We start from the raw sequence: 23,429 nt of genomic DNA, 5'->3' as shown, positions 1-23,429 counted from the left end.
CAGTGAGTAGTGGTTAATGGATGTTTTTTGGGCTGGAGAAAGGTCACCAGTAGAGTTCCCCAGGGGTCAGTGATGGGACCCTTGCTTTTCCTGATATATATTAATAACCTAGCCCTTGGTGTGCAGCGCATAGTTTCAAAATTTGTGGATGATATGAAACTTGGTAGCATTGTGAACTGTGAGGAGGATAGTGTAGAACTTCAAAAGGACATGGACAAATTGGTGGAATGGGCAGACAAGTGGCAGATGAAGTTCAATGCGGGGAAATGTGAAATGATTCATTTTGGTACAAAGAACATGGAGAGATAATATAAGATAAAGGTATAACTCTAAAGTGGGTGCAGGAGCAAAGGAACCTGGGTGTATATGTGCATAAGTTATTGAAGGTGATGGGACAGACTGAGAGAGTGGTAAATAAAGCATATGGTATCCTGGGCTTTATTAAAAGGAGCATAGAGCATAAGAGTAAGGAGGTCATGTTGAACTTGTACAGGACACTGATTTGGCCTCAGCTGTAGTTTTGTGTCCAGTTCTGGGCACCGCACTTTAAGGAGGATCTGAAGGCATTGGGTAGCATACAGAAAAGATTCACAAGAATGGTTCTAAGGCTGAGGAACTTCAGGTATAAAGATAGATTGGAGAAGTTAGGACTGTTTTCCTTAGAGAAGAGAAGGCTGAGAGGAGAATTGATAGAGATATTCAAAACCATGAGGGATCTGGACGGAGTAGATTTGGAGAAAACATTCCCACTCATGAAAGGATCGAGGACCATAGGGCAGACATTTAAAGTAATTTGCAAAAGAAGCAAAAGCGATATGGGAAAACTTCTTCACGCAGCGAGTGGTTAAGGTCTGGAATGCTCTGCCTGAGAGTGTGGTGGAGGCATTCCAAAAGGAATTAGACTGTTATTTGACAAGGATGAGTGTGTGGGGCTATGGGGAGAAGGCGGGAGAATGGGACTGAGTGAATTCTACATTTTCCTAAATACCAGAAAGTGTTAGTATGGGAGGTTGCATCATCTGTACAGATGGGACAGAGTTGGCAAAGCTTGGAGAATGGGACTGAAAGCAGGTTATGAGGAAGTATAGTCAAGGCAGAGAAGGGCAACTTTATTTTGACAAGTCCCATTATAAATGTGGAAGTTATAATGGGGGTAAGCTTCTCACAAAAGTTTGACAACAGGGAGTGAGGTTTTGCAATGTCCACTGATATTAAATTTTTAATATAAGCAAATATGTTGCATTTCTAACCAGCAAAAGATCTGGTGAGTCGCTTGATGGAGGTTGACCAGGACACAAGGATAACAGCTCAAGAAGCCATTAATCATGAATGGTAAGCCAGAATTGAGATTGGATAAACAAGAACAAAATACTGCGGATGCTGGAAATCTGAAATAAAAACAAAAAAAGTGCTGGAACTACTCAGAATTAACATTTCAGGTAGGAATAACCTGATGAAAGGTCATTTCGGCCTGAACCACTCACTGCTTCTCTCCCAAGATGCAGCTTGACCTGCAGAGTATTTTCACATTTTTTTGCTTTTAATTTAGATATGTCAAAATGTTCTAATTTATTTTTAAGAACTCTGACTTGAGCATCTTTGAAAAAAGACATATGTCTAAGTTTTTCATCTTGCACTCATCAGGACGTGTGCTAGAATACCAAATATAAAGAGAACAACAATTTATACTTCATAAGAAGAGAGTGCTGACTGATTGACAAGTGGACTCTGATTGGTAGAGGCATTGCCATGGAGAATGCACCAGTTAACTGATGGCTTCCAGTCAACTGCCAAGCCTGCGTGTGCTAAGGATTACACTGGCAACCAATTTAAGATTATCAGCCAGGCTCACAGCGTGGCTCACTTATGCGTGCAAGAAACTGCACATATTAATACACAGAACCCTGTTCTTTACAAACAGAAACAACACAATGCACCTGTTTCAACTGAACAAAATAGGTGACAACCATTCTCTGGTTCATTGCCCAAGGTCTTGACCAATCAGAGTTAACCTGCCTGATTTGAATTTAAACAAAGCTTGGCAGTTAACTAACAGTCATGTGTTAAATGGTGCATTCTCTGTGGCAATGCTTCAACTAGTCAGAGTCCATCTGCCAAACAATCAGCATTCTCTTCTCATGAAGTATATATTGTGGTCCCTTTTACATTTGGTATTCTTGCAAATGTCCTGAGTGCAAGACTTTGTGCAAGAGTGCAAGAGGCTTTGACATGTGGCTTTTTTTCAGCAATATTCAAACTCTGACTTATTTTTCCTGTCCAGGATTTCTGGAAATGCAGCTTCAGACAAGAACATCAAGGATGGTGTCTGTGCTCAGATCGAGAAAAACTTTGCCAAAGCGAAATGGAAGGTACTTGAAGTAAATACCATTTTTACTGGCTTTAACCATTTCTTACATGATCCATCACGGTGGCAAATGTTTGTGTTTGTTGTCGGGTATGTTCTCATTTTATGCATTCAATCACCTTGACTTGTCCATCACTTTCTGATCCAACAGGAGCAGAGAAGCGCAATAGTGACTCAAACAATACCAGAAACCTGAACTGAACAATGGTACCAGACTCATTATATGATGGGCACAAGCTCCATGATGGCTTCATCTAAGAATGTAATGCAGTACTGAAGGAGTGCTGCATTAGGGGATTTGCAATCCTTTGGATGACACAAGAAACTATAGCCCCCTTAGTCTTTTAGGTTGGTTCAGATGGATTTTTAAAAATTCTTTCACCCAATGTGAGTGTCGCTGGAAAGGCCAACACTTATTTCCCATCGCTATACAAGAGAGGGACCTGTTAGGCCATTTCAGTGGGTAGTTTAAAATCAACCACATTGCAATGGGTCTGGGGTCAGACATAGGCCAGACCAGGCCAGGAGGTCAGATTTCCTTCCTAAGGACATCGATGAGCCAGATGATTTTTTTTTTAACAACGATCCATTAGTCTCATGGCAACCAATACTGAGGTTAGTTTTTTTTTAATTCCATTTAAGTAACTTTAAGTAAATTCCATGGTAGGATTTGAACACAATTCTCCAGATCATTAGTCCAGCCCTCTGGATTACTAACCCAGTAACATAGCCTTAATGTTACCTTAACCCTAAAGGATTAAACGATGGGTGTTGAAAGTCCCATGGTGGAAGAGCAGGCAACTCTCCGAGTATTCCAGCCAATGCTGTCCCCTCACCTTATCACGAGCAAAGCTCTTTAACTGATCATTCATCTTATTGCTTTCTTGGGATGATGTTGCCAAAGATTAGCTGCTCTTTTTGAAATCATTTTTTCTTGAAATAATGCACTGGAGTCCAACAGGATCTCAGTTGCACAGCTGAGTCTGAAGGTCTGGCATTGCAACAATGTCGCACCCTTGCAGTACTGCACTGGAGTACCAGCTTAGGTTCCGTGGATTGGGGTTTGAACCTACAATCTTCTGATTCAGAAAGCACATTGCTCTCAACTGAGCTCGTCAAATGAAAAAGTTCATTCCAATTTACATTCACATCTATTACATTCAGCTGCGAGTCTGAGATATTACAAGACCATAAGGTTTCTTCTGTGTATATTTTTAAACAATGTGATGTTGGTTCAATTGCCATGTAGACTAAAGTACCATTCCCATGTCAACCAAATACCTTATTCATCAATTTATTGAAATATTACCCTCATTTCATGTAATAATTTTTTAAAAGTTTCTCCCCTTTAATGTTTCATGGCTAAGAGGATATTCCTCTCCCAGCCACTTGTCAATATTTTCCTACAATTGGCCACCAGGAAATACACTCCCTTTGGACAAATGCCCTATGCCCAATGGCACCTAAATATGGCACAACTGAGATCAGGATCACACCATATAGGTAAAAGGGTTGCCTGCTGGGCTGTGGTGATGAGCCTATGCTGTGGATCTCCTGTGCTCTATGGAAAGAAAAGTTTGCACTACCCCTACCTCAATGTCCTGGGCTACATAATGGGGGGTAATTTAATCCAGCCTGTCGTAGTAGGAAACATGGCGCCTGGGCCCACTTCATCACAAGAGAGGCCACATGTCAGCCTCCCCGCAGGCAGGGAGGAGGAAACCTCCCACATATTAAGTCAGAGGCGAGAATGTGGCAGGTCACATGTGGGAAACTCACCCCCTCGCAGCGGCATGTCAATTAAGCTCTTTAATGAGCCAATTGTCACCCTCTTTCCTGAGCTCACTGAAATATAATGATGGCTCAGGGATCAAATGGAGTCATACAGCTTTCCAATTCCTCCAAAAGGTCACCCAGCAAACCTTGTCAAGTTTACTAGTGACCTACTAGGAGTGCGATCCTCGTTGTCAGGCACCCTGTGCCTGATTGAGGGACCTGACATCAGGAAAGGGGGGCCGCTGAAAGCTCTTTCCTTGTCTCTCCCGCAACCCCTTCCTGGCAACCCCCATCCCGCCCTCGCCTGAGTTCAGTGATCCAGCAGCAATCCCTGGTGAAGTCCCTGGAGCAGCAGCAGCCACTGCTCTTGGTGGCACTGCCTGCAACAAAGAACTGTCAGCCCGTGATTGGTTGGCAGCTCTTGACGGGTGGGATTTCCGTCACCGGGGTCCTAAATCTCAGTGAAGGCCGAACATTTGCCAATAGATTTAGTCAGGGCTTCTTCATGGAGGTGACACACGTATCTCACCAGTTCTCCAATCTGTGGGCAGAACTCATTTTGGAAACATTAAATTCATCCCAAAGAGTTAAAACAACTTTCTGCTGAGAATGGGATCCATTGTATAAGGGGACATAAGGCAAAGATGTTTTCTCTGAAAAAGGAATGGGTGGAAGATGTGAAATTCAGTCATCCATGACTCTGATGTTCTGAAATATATTCATTAGATTACTTGTGTTTATAGTAATAAAATTATAAGAAGAGTTTATCAGAAAACTGGATGGTTAGAAGAGATTGAGAAAAGTTAAATGCATTTTGCTGGCTCCCTGTTGTTATTGATGTCACTTTTATGTATATTTGATGTACTTCTCATCAGTATTAGAGATACTAAATGAGTACTTCTCATCAGTATTAGAGATACTAAATGAGTACTTCTCATCAGTATTAGAGATACTAAATGAGTACCTCTTATCAGTATTAGAGATACTGAATGAGTACTTCTCATCAGTATTCACCAAAGAGAAGGACGTAGCAGTCGATTTGTCTAGGGAAGAGTGTGTAGATGGCCTGGATCATATTGAGATCATAAAAAAGGAGGTGTTAAGCATCTTGAAGAATATTAAGGTGGATAAGTCCCCAGGGCCAGATGGGATCTACCCCAGAGTACTGAGGGAGGCAAGGGAGGAGATTACTGGGGCCTTGACAGAAATCTTTGTATCCTCACTGGCTACGGGTGAGGTCCCAGAGGACTGGAGAATGGCCAATGTTGTTCCATTGTTTAAGAAGGGTAGCAGGGATAATCCAGGAAATTACAGGCCGGTGAGCCTTACGTAAGTGGTAGAGAAATTATTGGAGAAGATTCTTCATGACAGGATTTACTACCATTTGGAAGCAAATGGGCGTATTAGTGAGAGGCAGCATGGTTTTGTGAATGGGAGGTCATGTCTCACTAACTTGATTGAGTTTTTTGAGGAAGTGACAAAGATGATCAACGGTGGAAAGGCAGTGGATGTTATCTACATGGATTTCAGTAAGGCCTTTGACAAAGTCCCTCATGGCAGACTGGTACAGAAGGTAAAGTCGCACGGGATCAGAAGTGAGCTGGCAGGATAGATACAGAATTGGCTTGGTCATAAAAGACATAGGGTAGCAGTGGAAGGGTGCTTTTCTGAATGGAGAGCTGTGACTAGTAGAGTTCCGCAGGGATCAGTGCCGGGACCTTTGCTGTTTGTAGTATACATAAATGATTTGGAGGAAATGTAACTGGGCTAATTAGTAAGTTTGCAGATGACACTAAGTTTGGAGGAGTTGCAGATAGTGAAGAGGATTGTCAAAGGATACAACGGGATATAGATCGGTTGGAGACCTGGGCGGAGAAAAGGCAGATGGAGTTTAATCTGGACAAATGCGAGGTAATGCATTTTGGAAGGTCTAATACAGATAGGAATTACACAGTAAATGGCAGAACCCTTATGTGCATCGCTGGGCAGAGGAATCTGGGTGTACAGGTCCACAGGTCACTGAAAGTGGCAACGCAGTTGGATAATGTAGTCAGGAAGGCATATGACATGCTTGCCTTCAATGGCAGTGGTATTGAGTATAAAAGCTGGGAAGTCATGCTGCAGCTGTATAGAACCTTGGTTAGGCCACACTTGGAATATTGTGTGCAATTCTGGTCACCACATTACCAGAAGGATATGGAGGCGTTGGAGAGGTTGCAGAGGAGGTTTACCAGGATGCTGCCTGGTCTGGAGGTTATTAACTATGAGGAGTGGTTGGAGAAACTCGGATTGTTCTCACTAGAATGACAGAGATTGAAGGGCGACTTGATAGCAGTTTACAAGATTATGAGTGGCATGGACAGAGTAGAGAGTCAGAAGCTTTTTCCCAGGGTGGAAGAGTCAATTGCTAGGGGACGTAGATTTAAGGTGAGAGGAGAAAACTTTAGAGGAGATGTGCGGGGCAAGTTTTTTACACAGAGGGCAGTGAGTGTCTGGAATTCACTGCCAGAGGAGGTGGTGGAAGCAGGTACGATAGTGATGTTTAACAGATAGCTTGACAGATACATGAATAAGATAGGAATAGAGGGATACGGACCCCAGAAGTGCAAAATGTTTTAGTTTGACGGACAATATGATCTGCGCAGGCTTGGAGGGCCGAAGGGCCTGTTCCTGTGCTGTACTTTTCTTTGTTCTATGTACTGTGATTTAGTGGTGGCATGCATGGAATGTCGAGTTCAAAGGCAGAATTAGTATGAGGAGCAGGAGTGAGACTTTGTATGCTGTATTCATATTGGAATATTGATTACCTGAGCACACAAACTGGGTTGTGAAGTGTGAAGTTTCGTTAGAGACTCGATTCTGCATTGATGTGTGTTCACGTTGTTGTTTGAAGTCACAAAGTGAACTACGACAAGCAAAACAGCCCAATATGCTCCAGCACGCTGTGGGTACCCCACCATTCAGTGATGATATCTACGCCCCAGAGTAATCTTGCTTTCCCTTTTCATATTTCTGTCATGTAGAAAGCGGTGAGAGTAACGACGATCATGAAACGCCTGCGGGCGCCCGAACAAAGCGAGACGGCCAACAACCCCCCGGCCGCGGCGCCCGCTCCGGCAGGTGAACCCGAGAACAAGGCGGTGAGTGGCACTCTGCCGCCAGCCAGCCAGACGGACAACTCTGCGAAGGTTGGCGTGACAGCGGAGGCCTCCCCCAGGTGTAACGGAGAAGCGGCCAGTCCCCACAAACCCGCTGCTGAAGCGTGGGAAGAACAGAACGGCTGAACCTGTAATTGCTTGCGCACAGAGAGAACTTATTGTACAAAAATAAAAGTTTAAAATTTTTAAAAATTATAAAGAAGGCAGGCATGATCAAACTGGTCATATACATTAACGAAAAATAGATAAATTGAAGTGTTATTCAGATACGATAACTGCCGCAGTTAGTTCCAGCAAGGCATGTGTTAATAAGTTTGTGAAATTTTGAAGCAATAATTGGCATGTGTGAATACTGTCTTTTGCTAAAGTGAATCTAGAATGGGCAACTGGGAGGGGGGGGGGGCGGTGGGGGGTGGTTGCTGCAGCCAAATCCTGAGTCTGCCAGTCATCTTCTATGCCCACAATGTGCCAATACAGTACACACATGGACTATTATTTTTCAAACATTTTTCTAGAAAGAAAAACTACAGCAACTCCAATTTTTTTTTCTCTTTAAAACCACAGATTGCACGGGTTTTCTCTCTCTCTCTCTCTATTGCAACCCTTCAAGACCCGCTTCTGAAACCATCTACTGTTAGAGCTCGTTGGAATAGTTTAATTTCAGGCTGGTTTTTGAGTGGAACAGCCGCCCTTGGCTTTTGCACGCAAGGGCTGAGTTTCCGCGGTCATGCCTCCCCGTCAAATACGTGGGGAGGGAACAGTGCGCCGCCCTGCCCGTGATTTTCGGTCCAGCAAGCTGAGGGGGGGGGGGCGCAGAGGCATGATGACGATTTCCCCAATACCCCCTCCCCAGCCCCCAGCATGTCACTGATGCTCTTAGCAAGCGTCACAGCAGCAGAATCCCGACCCGCTGATCTTTCCAGCGTGGAATCTGTGCCGCCGGATATGTCCGCATGAAGATCCTCTGCGCAAAGCCGTGAACCCGAAAACCAGTGGGTTAGCGCCTCTGTGAAATCACTGGAGAATCTCAGGTGACCTCGAAGCCCACCGCTCTGAAAAATAAACTCCCCGCCGTGCGATGCAACAAAAACTGCAGTTCCTTTACCCAGCGGGATTCACTCAGCCGTGCACCATGTGCTGCTGCATTGCAGAGTTTATTTTATTTGCAACTCATCTCCTTTCCCGACGAATGAAACTGCACATTTTGGGGTTTTTTTTTGGTTAATTGTACAATACTTCATTTTTGGTGCTCAATGTATTGCTGTGCCAAGCGCTTAAGACAATAACTTGCCCCCCCCCCCCCCCTCTCAATTATCTGTTAGTTTTTGCTGATCATGGTCAGGATTGAGAATTGCTGTGAACACGATTGTAATTGAATTGTATATTAATACAGTGAATTCGGTAAGTTAGACATTCTACAACCCCAAGTGTCTCTCAAAGCCATGTCCTGCATTACGGATTTTATAGAAAATATTTTTGGCAGATGTTCTATGATAGAAAATGTATGTATTTTGAAAGCTTTGGGGAGGGGTTGGGGGGAGGCACAGAAAGGGCATTCAGTGCTTCATAGTGTTAACTTTGTAGGCTAGTAATGGTAAAGTATTATTTTAAGCAAATCACTTCTCTCGTGTCTAAATTCTAGACAGCTTGTTTTGGAATATTTTAAAAACTGTCAGCCTCTTAGTGCCCTGGCACAGGTTCATCACGTGAAAGCAAACTAGAAGCCGTTTGGAGTAATGTATATAGCCAGCTGACAAACTGCGGAGACTTTCAAACAACAAAAAAAAGAGTTTAAATAGTTTAAAAAAGGCTAAAATTTGTAACAATGTGTATGTATTTGGAAATTATATTTGTTAAGAGATTAAAATATCAGTGACAGAAATGAGCAGAGTCTTCAGTGTCAAGAAAATAAGAGGCACAGAGCAAGGCTGTTGCATGTGGGCGACTTGTAATATGTACATGTAGTTGCATGCTCGTAGTTTTCACGCTTATATTTTGTCACACTAACACGATGGGGTTAACATGGTGTAATTTCTTGTGTTGTAACATGTAAAATAATCAAGTCAATTTAAAAAGATGGTTTGAAAATAGTTAAAGAGGTTTAGACCAGTAATTTGTGCAACTACAGTTTGAAGAAAAGGTATTTTGACTCTTTAAGAAAATAAATAAAATTTTAAAACTTGTCTTCTCTTCCCCTTCTGGATTTTAGCCACGCATACATTATTTCCTTCTTTCCCTCCCTCTCCTTCCTCCCTCCCGCAGCCATGCTTTCCTCCCTTATCCTTGCTTCCACGTATCTAGAACCTTGTTCAGAATGACTTGAGCGAGATTGACACTCATCAGAGGCCAGGGAAAAACGCAATCTGGACCTCCAAATAGACCAACTGTCACAAACACAATCAGGTGCTCGTGAGTCCCCCTCCCCTCTCTCTTTACAATGTTTCTAAAGAATAAATTTCAGCCTCTGCGGGGTTTCATAGAAACTGCCGATCCGAAAAGAAAACAATAACCACCATTATCACCTTCAGCTTCTGTGTAGATATTCAGTGGGCTATAGAATGCAACCGTGTTTGGAGAAAACAGGTCCTGAAAACATTTGGGGACCTGTATCATTTTACATGAGTCTATATCGCTTAGCACAAAGCAAATTATCCCCCCTCTGTTTCTTCTCCTAAAGGTACTGACTCTCAGTTCCTTGGGAGTTGGCTGTCTTCTTGTAACCCACTATTCATGTGTGAGTCCAGATAGTGAGGGACAGCAAACAATTTAGTTATGGAATCTATGAATGTTGAGCCCAATACCGTCCTTATCCATCATCTCCACAGGCACTCTCTTGGATAGTGATCATTAATTGGAACTCTGGCTCACATGTCCCCTCCTCTCTGATTCAGAGTGCTAATTGTTGCACACTTCTGAATGAGATTAATTAATTCAGGACAAATCAGCAAAGCTTCCTCCTCTGCATGGTTCTGCTTCATACTGCAACCATTTATCTCTTTTCAAAACAACTTTATTTGCTAAAAGAAAAGAGATCAGCTGCCTCATTTTATTTGGTATAGGTTTTTGTGTGTGGTTGGAGTGGGTGGTTGGGGGTGGGGGTAGATCTGCCAGCTCACTGCATTGTAACTGCACATCAGCTGATGTGACTGATGTTGCTTAGCAGTTGATGTGCCAGTCACTGCATTTCCTGCGACTTGAGAAAAGTTAGAAGACTTGTATTTATATAATGCCTTTCACAACCGTAGGGCATCCCAAAGCGCATTAAAGACAATTAAATACTTTCGAAGTGTGGTCACTGTTGTAATGTAGGAAATCTGGCAGTCAATTTGCACACAGCAAGCTCCCACAAAAAGCAATTTGATCTTGATGTTGGCTGAGAGATAAGTTGTGGCCAGGACACCATCAACAATGACAACATTCATATAGTTAAGAACATAAAAAATAGGAGCAGGAGTAGGCCATTTGGCCCCTCAAGCCTGCCCCACCATTCAATAAGATCATTCCTTTAATCCAGCTAAAGATCCCAAAGCACTTCACAGGACCATTATCAAACAACATTTGTCACCAAGCCACTTAAAATAATAGGACTGAGGATGAAAATTTGTTTGAAAAGAGGGAGAGAAAGAATTCCAGGGTCTCATCAGCTGGGGTGCTGCTAGTGGAGCACAAGCAGCAGTATTGTTGTGGACTGAGATTAACTCTGCTGTTCTTCGAAACAGTGCTATTGAATCTTTCACATTCACCTGAGAGGGCCAACAGTTTAATGTCTCACCTGGAAGAGAGCACTTCCAAAAGTGCAGCATTCACTCAGTACTGTACTGAAGTGTCAGCCTAGATTATGTGTTCAATTCTGTAGAGTGGGATTTGCATCCATAACCTTCTTGACTGAGGTGCAAGAGGGCTATACCCCTGAGCCATGGCTGACATTAGAATACAAATCCCCTAATGGAAGAAACATTCAACTTCCCAGACGGAAAAACCAGTAAAACTTGGAAATGAATGATCCCAGTAAACTTGTCTGAACTGATTTTGTATACCTTAAAATGGTGTTACCAGTATCAGTATTCCTGCTTTTTAGTGAGATTTGAAAATTTTGAACTGTTTTCTCCTTCTGGGTCCAGTCTGTTCAGTCCATCCATATACAGAGAGTTGCCTTAGCTTTATCACCTATCAATTTGAGTGTGAGAATTTTGAGATGCTTGCTTAATACAATGAGGTGCTATGTCAATGTTGCAGTTATCCAGACTGAAATAAGTTAGTTTACAAAATGGGGTTTGCAAGTGAGTTGAAGAGTGCTGCTTGTGTGTAAAGTTGCTCTTAATCTAATACTTGGTTTTCTTTTTCATTTCATGCTGTTGGGAACCCTAAAATAATATCCGAACACCCCAGGGGTGAAAGCCAGAGCACACTGCTCTGATGAAGATTGTACTTGGTGGTAGAGTTGCAACATTACTACCAGTAAAAAGACTGGTGTGTAGGGAATTGAAGATCTCAGTGTTAAGAACAGAAACAAAAATGGTCACAGGGCTCCTCTAGGATGGTGACCTGTGAAGAGTTTTATCTGCCCTCAGATATAGACCACCAAGTGAGATTCCCACAGGCACAGGAAAGGGAACTGTAACAATATCACAACTCTTTTGAGGCTTTTCAAACATCATACTGCGGTGAATCTAGTCCTGCTGTGCTACCATATTGCAAGATGCTTTAATTATCATCCTCTATGCAGCAAAAAGGCAAGGCTGATTTTGATACTGTACATTTTAAAAGTAGCTCAATGTATGAATGTGAAAGGAGGAGGCACTCAAACATTGGAGGGGCATGAATGTAAAAGGGAGGTACCTGTACAGGGAGAGCATGAATATTAAAACGGGGATGATTCTGTTTGGGGGCAGGGCCAAGAATGTGAAAGGAAAAGGAGGCTGTTTTGGGCCTGGGGGTCAGAATTTCAATCTGCTGCACCCCAATATGTCTCCAAAGGACCGTACATAGACCAACAGTTTTTAGTTGTAGGGATAAAATGAACAAAGTCAGAGCATGGGATCCCCAAAACCCTGTACCAATCCCACAATATCTTGAATTAAAATGGGCTGTGGGTATGTTTCCTGGGACTTCTCCAATCCATCACTATAATGTCAGAAAATAAAGACTTGCATTTATATAACACTTTTCACCATCAGTAGACATCTCAAAGCGCTTTACAGACAATGAAATACTTTTTGAAGTATAATTACTGTTGTAATGTAGGAAACACAACAACCGATTTATGCTCAGCAAACTCCCACAAGCAGCAATGTGATAATGACCAGATAATATTTTTGTGATGCTGATTGAAGGAAAATATTGCCTAGGACACTGGGGATAACTCCCTGCTCTTCTTCAAAATAGTGCCATGGAATCTTTTACATTCACCCAACAGGACATATGGGGCGTCAGCTTAATGTCTCATTCAAAAAGTTGGCACCTCTGATAGTGCAGCACTCCATCAGCAGTGCATGGGAGTGTCAGCCTAGATTGTTACAGTCAAGCAGTGGATGAACCCACAACCTTCTGAATCACAGCTAAGAGTGCTGAGCACTGAGACACAGGTGGCAAAAATAACAGTAATAACCATCCTGACAGAAGCCTGCCTGCTTATGGCACAGTGATTAGAGGGCAACCTGCAAGAGGATAGGGTCCATTTTGTTATGGACAGGAGGGGAGGTTAATTTAAACAGCCCTGATTTCCCCTCTCACCACCCTTCCGTAAACAGAAAGGTGTTTTGATTTGCTTCCCCCTCTATGAGCGGTGGTGTATTTCCCAACCCCTTGGTTTTGGTGTGATCCAATTTCTATTAATAACCCCATAGTAACCTCAAGATAGAGGGTTAGTTTATTTGCACACACTCAAATGCAGGAGGAGGGTAGCAATGTTACCTCCTTTTCACTCATACAGCAAATGTGGAATAGAGAAAGAAAGATTTACAGAGCAAAGGCCACAGAGAAAAGAATTATTTCACATCCAGAATCAAAGTCCAATGGTGTATTCCTTCACAGATGTCTTCAAGTTGAACTGATGCTGGATAATTCACTTTTCCAGTAGGGTTAACTTCCATGATGATATAGGCACAACAGAGATGAAACAGTCTTGTAATTGATGGTATAGAGGTTCCAACCAAAACAGTGTAGATGGGGCCAGGCATTCAAACCTGGAAAGAGCCCCTTTTCTGTGCTGCTGCTAGATAGATGGAAAAATGGCAAACCTGAGCTTTGCAGCTTCACAAAGCAATATTATAGGTTCCACCAGTTTGAAGGGTCTGGTCACATGACTTTCATCTCTCCACTTTGGCTTTGACAAAGGGCATGTATCCCTTTGTCTGGGTCCCTGAGATTGTTAATGTTCCAACCATTAACTCTTAAAGGGAGGTTGTGGGGTCCTTTGTCCTAGCAGACGAATCAAGTTGGCCATGCCTGGTTTATGAAAGGTAGATGGCTTCTATATAGTTCCCTTTAAATTTGGTCTCTGCAGCCCACAGGGGGTCATTAGGGTCTCTTCAGAGATAAAGAGGTGCCAATTTTTTTGATACTGCCAAATAACCCCTTTGTTCAGGGTCACAGACAGACATAGATTCACTCATTTTAAAAAGGGCCATTGTCCAGTTTTTGTAAAATTTTAGAAATCAGCTATGAGGATATATATATTAGAAAAATATAGTGTCTGAGGTATTACCCCCCTGACAATTTAAAAATAATTTTTTTCACTTGTTTATAACAGGTTTTATGATGTCACAGAAGTGCCATAATGCTGCCACCTTTAATTTATCTTTGTAACAAACCCCATGATGTCTAATCATTGGAAAGGGGAAAAGACAGTGGCAGAATTTTCTGTCTTGTAGCAGTAGCTGCTTCATTCTGTTCCAATACATTGGACCTGTTGACATTTTGCTGGTAGAGGTGGGGGAAATGGAAGGAATTCGATTCTTGATTGAACAAACACAAATGTCTCACTACATACCAAAATCATTGCCCAATCTAACAGTTCCACCTTAGGCCAGAGGGCCCTCAGCTATCTTCACTGATTACTGTTGTATATTTTATATCAGGGATCTATGCAGAGATGACACTAGTTTTGATGTATGTATCAAGTTTATTTATAGCGCTTTAAAATGTCTACTCCATGTGTCAGCTCTGACTTCCAGCTTTTACTGCAGTTTGTTTACTCTAACTCCACACCCAATCTCAACCAATCAAGCACAGTGAGCATCAATTGTTAACAGACTCACATAATAAATCATAGAACAAGTGAACACCACACACACCCCCTCCCCAAACCCTAGGATTGCCAATCCTCCAGGATTGTCCTGGAGTCTTCAGGAATCTTGCAGAAGAAAAGTCAATGTGGCATTTGGTTTTCTTTGAATATTTTTGTTAATCAGTGTTAAGATTATTGGAGATGGGAAATAAATGGCTCATTAACTGGGTAGGGCAGTTGTGGGGCGGGGGGGGGGGGGGCGCGGTGGGTTAGGAGGTCACATGATGAAACCTCCAGGAATGGGCCCAGCCAGAGTTGGGAACCCTACCAAACCCCCTCTCCCTTGTTACCTTTTTCCCATTTGTAATGTCACTCCTGAAAACAAGTCTCTTCATACTGGTCAATACTCCTGACTTTTCTCCTATCATTGCTCAGCCTCCAAATACTTCTCATTGCTATGAAGCGCTTCAGGCCATTTTATTACATGAAATGCACAATAAATAGACATGTTTTTGTAGAAATAGCAGAGTTGAATTATTCATATATTATCCAACAAAATGTGGCGTATGCACTGAAATCCAGCCTTAGAAACAACCTGTCCATAGCAACTAAAAAAAACTAATACCCAAGAGTGATGATGATTCAGTGGTTGGCATGGTTACAAGTCACTATATTTTTAATCTTTTCAGTATAGTTATAATGCAGCATTTCTCCGATGTATACTGCAATGCTCTTCATATTTTGTATACAAAGTTATAATTCCTGACCATTTCTGAAATGGCTTAGTGGAATAGTAATTCTAAAGTGAAGCACACTCAACACTCCATTTTCATTTAACGCTTCTGGCATCCTGATTGTAAAGCACAAATCTGACCCCCCCCCCCCACCCAACACCCCCAAAAAAAAACTGCTGCATCTTTCATTAACGTTGCTTGTAGAACTGAGGCTGTGACCGGAATGTGGGTCTGTTTGAAGCCAGGTGGTAACTGCAGGACAGAGCTGAGGCTTAGGACAACACCAACAACTTGCATTTATATAGCACCTTGAGCATAGTAAAACATCCCAAGACGCAAAAGAGCGTTATCAATAAACGTTTTTGACATCGAGCCACAGCAGGAGATATCAGGACAGATGACCGAACGATTGGTCAAAGAGGTAGGTTTTAAGGAACGTCTTAAAGGAGGAAAGAGAGGTAGAGGGCGGAGAGATTTAGGAAGGGATTCCAGAGCACAGGGCATTGATAGTAGAAAGCACGTCCACCAATGGTATAGCAATTAAAATCGGGAATGCACAAGAGATCAGAATTGGACCACAGAGATCCCTAAGGTTTGTAGGTCTGGAAGAGGTTGCAGAGATAGGGACAGGTGAGAAAATAGAGTGATCTGAATAGGAGGATAAGGATTTTAAATAGAGATGTTGTTGGAGCCAGTGTAGGTAAGGCCAGGAGAGAGAGAGAGGTGGGGGCCGTGATTATAGAGCAATGGATAATGTTTAATCATTGGGTCAGGTAGAGATCAGTACGTGATGCCATCAGACATGTGAATAATGAGGTCAACTACAAAACCTTAAGTTTTGTCAAGGCTGGACTCTGAATTAGGAGGCCATAACTCTGCAGTGAGTCAATATCTCGAGGTGGGGTTAGAACATGGAGTGAAACTAGCGACTCCCCATTCCCCACACCTCCTGTGCCCTTTCTGTCTCCCTATCGCTTCCCTCCACAATGCTCTTTCTCTCCTCTCCCTATAGAACTTTAACCCTAACCCTCCCATCATTCCCTCTGAGAAACTAGCAAATGCTGGGATTCAGAAGATTTGGGGGTTGATGTATCACAGAACTAGGAAGGCAAATGGCAAGTTAACCTTTATTGCAAGGGGTAGCAGTATCCAGGCAAGTGTTGCTTCAATTATATAGGGCTTTGGTGCGGCCGTACCTGGAGCTGTGTGTAAAGATTCGGTCTCCCTACCGAAAGAAGAGTACACTTGTCTTAGAAGGGATGCAACAAACATTCACTAGACTGATTCCTGTAATGTACCGTGAGGAGAGATTGAATAGAAGGGGCCTATATTCTCTGAAGTTTAGAAAACCACGTGATCTCAATAAAACGTATAACATTCTGAAGAGGGCTTAATAGGGTAGAAGCTGAGAGGCTGTTTCCCCAGGCTAGAATGTCTAGGCTAGGGGTACGGTCTCAGGATAAGTGGTTACTCATTTAAGACTGAAATGAGGAAACATATTTTTTTAATTAGAGTGTTGTGAATCCAAAGAATTCTCTTGCATTTATAAAGCACCTTTATAATAGTAAAACATCCCAAGACACAGCAAGGGCAGGACTTTCAGGTCGTCGGGTGGGTGCAGTGAGCGGCCGGGAAACGGGCCACCGCTTATGATTGGTCCCTGACCGCGATTTCATGTTGGTTGGCCAATTGACGGTCAGCCAGCATGAAACGCACGATGAAAGACTCAGCACTGCTGGGGCTGGGGCTGGGGCTGGGGCTGGAGCTGGGGCTGGGGTGGGTGTGGGTGTGGGTGTGGGAGGAGGACGAGCGCTGATGTCAGTGCAGGCAGGGGAGCGCGCAATGAAAGCCTCCCTGAAGGCAGAGAGCTGCCTCAGGGGTCTGAAGAATTTAAAACCAAGAAATAAGGATGTAAAAATGCAAAAAAAAAAGTGTCCACACATTGGACTCATTCACCTAAACCTATAGATGATAAAAGTTCTGCCCAAATACTTTTTTCAAAATTGATATCGGAAACCTCATCCTGCCCTTGGAAAAAAATCTGACGGCCGCCTGGTCGATTCGCCAGCCAGCCAACCGTAACCCCTCCCCCTTCATTCCCCAACCTGTCCATCCCCTCATTTCCCCTACTCCCCAACCCTTCAACCCCTGCCCCATCTCCTCCCCTATTCCCCAACCCTTCATCCCCTGCCCCATTCCCTTTCCCTCCCTCTCATTCCCCTCTCACCCTCATTCCCCCAACCCTAGTCCCCTCCCCTTTTTCTCGCTCCCTCATTCCACCCTCACAGCCCTCCCCTTTGTTCCTGCCCCTCATTATCCTCTCCCATTCTTTCCCCGTCCCCTCATTCACCTCCCTCATCACCCCTCACTCATTCGCCCCTTTGCTTCATTCCCCTCCCCTTCGTTCCCCCTTAATACCACTGCTTTCCCCCTCCCCTTGTTCCCCCCTTCCCCGTCCCCACACCCTTCCCCTCATCCGCCTCTCCACACCCTTCCCCCTCCCCGCTTCCCCATCCCCCTTTCCGCTGCCCTCCCCACTCTTTCCTCCGCCCTTCCCCACTCTTTCCTCCGCCCTTCCCCACTCTTTCCTCCTTTTGTCTCCTTCTTTCCTCCCCCTCAACCCCCTCCCCACTCTTTCCTCACCCAATCCCCCCTTTCCTCCCCATCATCATCCCCCACCCCCTTCATTCCTCCCACTCATCCCCCACCATTTCTTTCCTCCCAATCATCCCCCTCCCCCCCTTTCCTCCTACACATCCCCCTCCCCCCCTTTCCTCCCACTCATCCCCCACCATTTCTTTCCTCCCAATCATCCCCCTCCCCCCCTTTCCTCCTACACATCCCCCTCCCCCCCTTTCCTCCCACTCATCCCCCTCCCCCCCTTTCCTCCCACTCATCCCCCTCCCCCCCTTTCCTCCCACTCATCCCCCTCCCCCCCTTTCCTCCCACTCATCCCCCTCTCCTCCCACTCATCCCCCTCCCCCCCTTTCCTCCCACTCATCCCCCTCCCCCCCTTTCCTCCCACTCATCCCCCTCCCCCCCTTTCCTCCCACTCATCCCCCTCCCCCCCTTTCCTCCCACTCATCCCCCTCTCCCCCCCTTTCCTCCCACTCATCCCCCTCCCCCCCTTTCCTCCCACTCATCCCCCTCCCCCCCTTTCCTCCCACTCATCCCCCTCCCCCCCTTTCCTCCCACTCATCCCCCTCCCCCCCTTTCCTCCTACTCATCCCCTTCCCCACTTTGTGGGTGAGTCCAGATCTAGGGGGGCAATGTTTTAAAATTAGGGGTCATTATTATAAGACAGAGATGAGGAGAAATTTTTTCTCTCAGAGGGTTGTGCGACTTTGGAACTGTCTGCCTCAGAAGGAGGCGGGTCATTGAATATTTTTAAGGCAGAGGTAGATAGGTTCTTGTTAGGCAAGGGAATAAAAGGTTATCGGGGTAGATGGGAATGTGGAAATGGAAACACAAGAAGATCAGCCATGATGTTATTGAATGGCAGAGCAGGCTCGAGGGGCCAAATGGTCTTTCCTATTTCTTATGTTCATTCCACCCCCTTATCCCTCTCACCCTCATCTCCATTCCCCTCCCCATCTTTCCTCCCCCTCATCCCCATCCCTCTTTCCTTCCCCTTCGCCTCATTCCCTTTCTCCTCTTTCCTCCCCCTCATCTGCCTTCTCTTCCTTCCTCCCTTCTTCCCCATCCCCCTCTTTCTTCCCCCTCCCTTTTTCCCCGTCATTCCCCTCCCCCTTTCCACGCCCTCATCCACCTCTCCCCTCTTTACTCCCCCTCATCCCCCTTTCCTTCCCTTTATCCCCCTCACCCCTCTCCCACATCCCACTCCCCCTCTTTCATCCCCTTGATCCCCCTCCCTGTCTTCCCCTCCCACTTATCCCCAGGCCCCTCCCCCTTATCTCCCTCCCCCTCATCCCTCTCCCCTTCTTCTCCCTAATCCCCATTCACCTCCCCCTCATCCACTTTACTCCCTCCTTCCTCCCATTTTCCTCTCTTTCATCCCCCTCTTTCCTCTCCCTCATCCCCCTCCCTAATCACCATTCTTCTCCCCTTGATCCCGCCCACCCACTTTCCTCCCCTCCTTCCTCCCTCTCATCTCCATCCTCATCTTCCCACACCCACTCCCTCTTCTTTCTCCCCATAATCCCCATTCCTCTCCCCCTCATCCACCTCCACCTACTTTCTTCCCCCTTGTTCCACCCCTCACCCCCTCCTTCCTCCCCCTCAACTCCACACCCTCCCTCTCCTTCCTGCCCCCAATCCCTATTCCTCTCCCCGTCACCGCCCTCAATCAACTTTCCAGCCGCTTATCCCCCTCCCCTTCATTCCCCACCCTCCTCGTCCCTCCCCTCCTTTCCTCCTCCTTCATCCTCCCCTAATCCCCATCCCTTTTCCCTTCCCCCCTTAGCACCCCCCCCACCCTTTCCTCCCTGTCACCCTCTTTCCTCTACCTCCCCTTTCCTCCACCTCCCCTCTTCTTCTTTCCTTGCCTCATGCCCTTCTTTCTTGCCTCTCACATCCCCTCTTTCCACCCCCTCACCTGCACCTTTCTTCCGCCTCACCCCCTCACCCTCCCCTCTTTACTTCCCCTCAGACCATTTTCCTCCCCCCCCTTTCCACCTCCCCAACCATCTTTCCTCCCCCATTTTCCACCCATCACCCCCTTTCCTCCTCCTCACCCCTTCCTCCCCCCTCACCTCCCCTCTTTCCACATCACATCCCCTTTTTCCTCCCCCTCAACCCCCTTTCCGCTCCCTCATGCCCCTTACCTCACCTTCATACCACCTCTTTCCTCCTCCTCCTCACACCCTCTTTCCTCCCCCCAACCTCTTCTTCCTGCACCTTGCACCCTGCCTACCTCCCCTCACTGCTCCGCTTCTTTCCTCCCTCTCTTCCCCCACCCTCTCTATCCACCACCTCTCCCTTTCCTCCCCATCCCCCTTTCCACCCGCTCACCCCCACTTCCCCCCACCATTCCTCCCCGACACCCTCTTACCTCCTCCTAACCTCCCCTTCACCCCCTTTCCTCCCATTCACCCCCTCTTTCCTTCCCCTCATCCCTCTTTCCTCCATTTCTCCCCACCTTTCCTCATCCTCACCCCCTCCATACTGCCCACACCCCCTCTTTTCTCCCCCTCACCTCTTTGCTCCCCCTCCCACCCCTTTTTTGCTCCCCCTCACCCTCCTTTCCTTACCCTCACATGCCTCTTTCCTCCCCAGCTCCTCTCTATCCTTCCCCTCACATCCGGCCTACCTCCTCCTCACTGCTCCGCCTCTTTCCTCTTTCTCTTCCCACCCCTTTTTCCACCTCCTCCCCTTTCCTCCCCTCCATTTTCCTCCCCCTCCCCCCATTTCCACCTGCCCAACCACCCTTTTCCTCCCCCTCACCCCCTTTCCACCCCTCACCCCCTTTCCACCTCCTCACCTCCTTCATCCTGCCCCTCACACCTTGCCTACCGCCCACTCACTGCTCCACCTCTTTGCTCCCTCCCTCTCTCCCCCTCCTACTTTCCACCTGCTCACCCCCACCTTTCCTCCCACTCATTTCCCCTTTTCCTTCTCCTCACACCCCCACTATTTCCAACCCCTCTTTTCTCCCACCAATCCATTCTTTCCTGCCCCTCACCCACCCCTTTCCTCCACCTTACCCCCTACTTCCTCACTGACCCCCCTTTACCTGCCCGTCACCCATCTTCTTTCGTCTCCCTCCTCCCTCTTTCCACCACCTCACTCCCTTCCTCGCCTTCACCCCCCCCTTTCCAACATCCAATCCATTATTTCCTGCCCCATACCCCCCTTTCCTTACTCCACCCACTGCCTACCTCCCCTCACTGCTCCGCTTCTTTCCTCCCTCTCTTCCTCCACCCCCTCTATCCACCACCTCTCCCTCTTTCCGCCCCATCCCCCCTTTTCCACCCGCTCACCCCCCCCACTTCACCCCCGCCATTTCTCCCCGACCCCCTCTTTCCTCCACCTCACTCCCCCCATGCTTCTCCTCACACCCCATCTTTCCTCTCCCCACACCACGCACCTTCCTCCCCCCTTTCCTCCCATTCACCCCCTCTTTCCTTCCCCTCACCCCTCTTTCCTCCCTTTCTCCCCACCTTTCCTCATTCTCAACACCACTATTTCCTCCCCATCACCCCCTTTCCTCTCTCTCATCCGCTCCATACTGCCCACACTCCCGCCTTTCCACCCCCTCACCGCCTCTTTCCTCTCCCTCACCCCCTTCATCCTGCTCTTCACACCCTGCCTACTTCCCACTCACTGTTCCGCCTTTTTCCTCCCCCTCCCCCTTTCCACCTGCTCACTCCCCTTTCCTCCCCCTCATTCCTCCCCATCACTGCCCTCTTTCCTCCATCTCACTACCCTTTCCTCTCCCATTTCCACCCTCTCTCCTTCCCCAACCCCATCTTTACTCCCCCTCACCCCCTTTCCACCCTCAAACCCCTTTCCTCTCCCCCATCCCTTCCATCTTTCCTCCCCTTCACCCACCTTTCCTTACCCTCATCCCCTCTCCTCTCCCTCACCCCACTTTTTTCCTCCCACTCAACCACCCACAACCTTTCCCTCCCCCTCAACCCCCCCATGTCCTTCCCTCGACCCCCCACCACCCCCAGCCTTTTCCCTCGAACCCCCCCAACACCGGCCTTTTCCCTCGAACACCCCCCCCACCTTTTCCCTCGACCCCCCCCCCCCACCTTTTCCCCGACCCCCCCCCCCACCTTTTCCCCCGACCCCCCCCCTTCCCCGACCCCCCCCTTTCCCCCGACCCCCCCCACCCCCCACCTTTTCCCCGACCCCCCCCCCACCTTTTCCCCCGACCCCCCCCCCCACCTTTTCCCCGACACCCCCCCCCCACCTTTTCCCCCGACACCCCCCCCCACCTTTTCCCCCGACCCCCCCCCCCCACCTTTTCCCCCGACCCCCCCCCCCACCTTTTCCCCCGACACCCCCCCCCACCTTTTCCCCCGACCCCCCCCCCACCTTTTCCCCCGACCCCCCCCCCACCTTTTCCCCCGACCCCCCCCCCACCTTTTCCCCCGACCCCCCCCCCCACCTTTTCCCTCGACCCCCCCCCCACCTTTTCCCTCGACCCCCCCCCACCTTTTCCCTCGAACCCCCCCACCTTTTCCCTCGACCCCCCCCCCCACCTTTTCCCTCGACCCCCCCCCCCCACCTTTTCCCTCGACCCGACCCCCCCCCCCACCTTTTCCCTCGACCCCCCCCCCTTCCCTCGACCCCCCCCCCCTTCCCTCGACCCCCCCCCCTTTCCTCGACCCCCCCCCTTCCTCGACCCCCCCCCTTCCCTCGACCCCCCCCCTTTCCCTCGACCCCCCCCCTTTCCCTCGACCCCCCCCGCCCCCTTTCCCTCGACCCCGCCCCCTTTCCCTCTACCCCCCCCCCTTCCCTCGACCCCCCCCCTTCCCTCGACCCCCCCCCCTTTCCCTCGACCCCCCCCCCTTTCCCTCGACCCCCCCCGCCCCCTTTCCCTCGACCCCCCCCCCTTTCCCTCGACCCCCCCCCCCCTTCCCTCGACCCCCCCCCCTTTCCCTCGACCCCCCCCCCCCCACCTTTTCCCTCGACCCCCCCCCCCCACCTTTTCCCTCGACCCCCCCCCCCCACCTTTTCCCTCGACCCCCCCCCCCCACCTTTTCCCTCGACCCCCCCCCCCCACCTTTTCCCTCGACCCCCCCCCCCACCTTTTCCCTCGACCCCCCCCCCCCCACTTTTCCCTCGACCCCCCCCCCCCCCACCTTTTCCCTCGACCCCTCCCCCCCACCTTTTCCCTCGACCCCCCCCCCCCCCTGAGGGGAGGGAGGGAGAGAGAGTGAGGGGAGGGAGAGAGAGAGAGAGTGAGGGGAGGGGAGGAGAGAGAGAGAGTGAGGGGAGGGAGGAGAGAGAGTGAGGGATGGAGGGAGAGAGAGTGAGGGGAGGGAGGAGAGAGAGTGAGGGGTGGGAGGGAGAGAGAGTGAGGGAGGGAGGGAGAGAGTGAGGGGAGGGAGGGAGAGAGAGTGAGGGGAGGGAGGGAGAGAGAGTGAGGGAGGGAGGAGAGAGAGTGAGGGGAGGGAGGGAAGAGAGAGTGAGGGGAGGGAGGGAGAGAGAGAGTGAGGGGAGGGAGAGAGAGAGAGGTGAGGGAGGGAGAGAGAGAG

At 47.9% G+C, this 23,429-nt stretch overlaps 1 protein-coding gene across 2 annotated transcripts in view; it reads left to right on the top strand.

The window, feature by feature from the left end:
- Window positions 1-7,674, top strand: part of LOC121280172 (caM kinase-like vesicle-associated protein) — a 158,142-nt gene extending 150,468 nt beyond the window's left edge. For both annotated transcript variants that reach the window (XM_041191889.1, XM_041191888.1), the window contains 3 exons: window positions 1,254-1,332; window positions 2,282-2,369; window positions 7,165-7,674. In XM_041191889.1, the coding sequence (XP_041047823.1) occupies window positions 1,254-1,332; window positions 2,282-2,369; window positions 7,165-7,425 (428 nt within the window). In that variant the 3' untranslated portion in view covers window positions 7,426-7,674. The remainder of the gene's footprint in view (window positions 1-1,253; window positions 1,333-2,281; window positions 2,370-7,164) is intronic.
- The last annotated feature ends 15,755 nt before the right edge of the window (window positions 7,675-23,429 follow it).

The sequence above is a fragment of the Carcharodon carcharias genome, chromosome 7 (genome assembly GCF_017639515.1).
Source record: "Carcharodon carcharias isolate sCarCar2 chromosome 7, sCarCar2.pri, whole genome shotgun sequence".
Classification (NCBI taxonomy): Eukaryota; Metazoa; Chordata; class Chondrichthyes; order Lamniformes; family Lamnidae; genus Carcharodon; species Carcharodon carcharias.
Note: the sequence above shows the minus strand (reverse complement) of the source record. Positions and strands in the feature narration are given on the sequence as shown.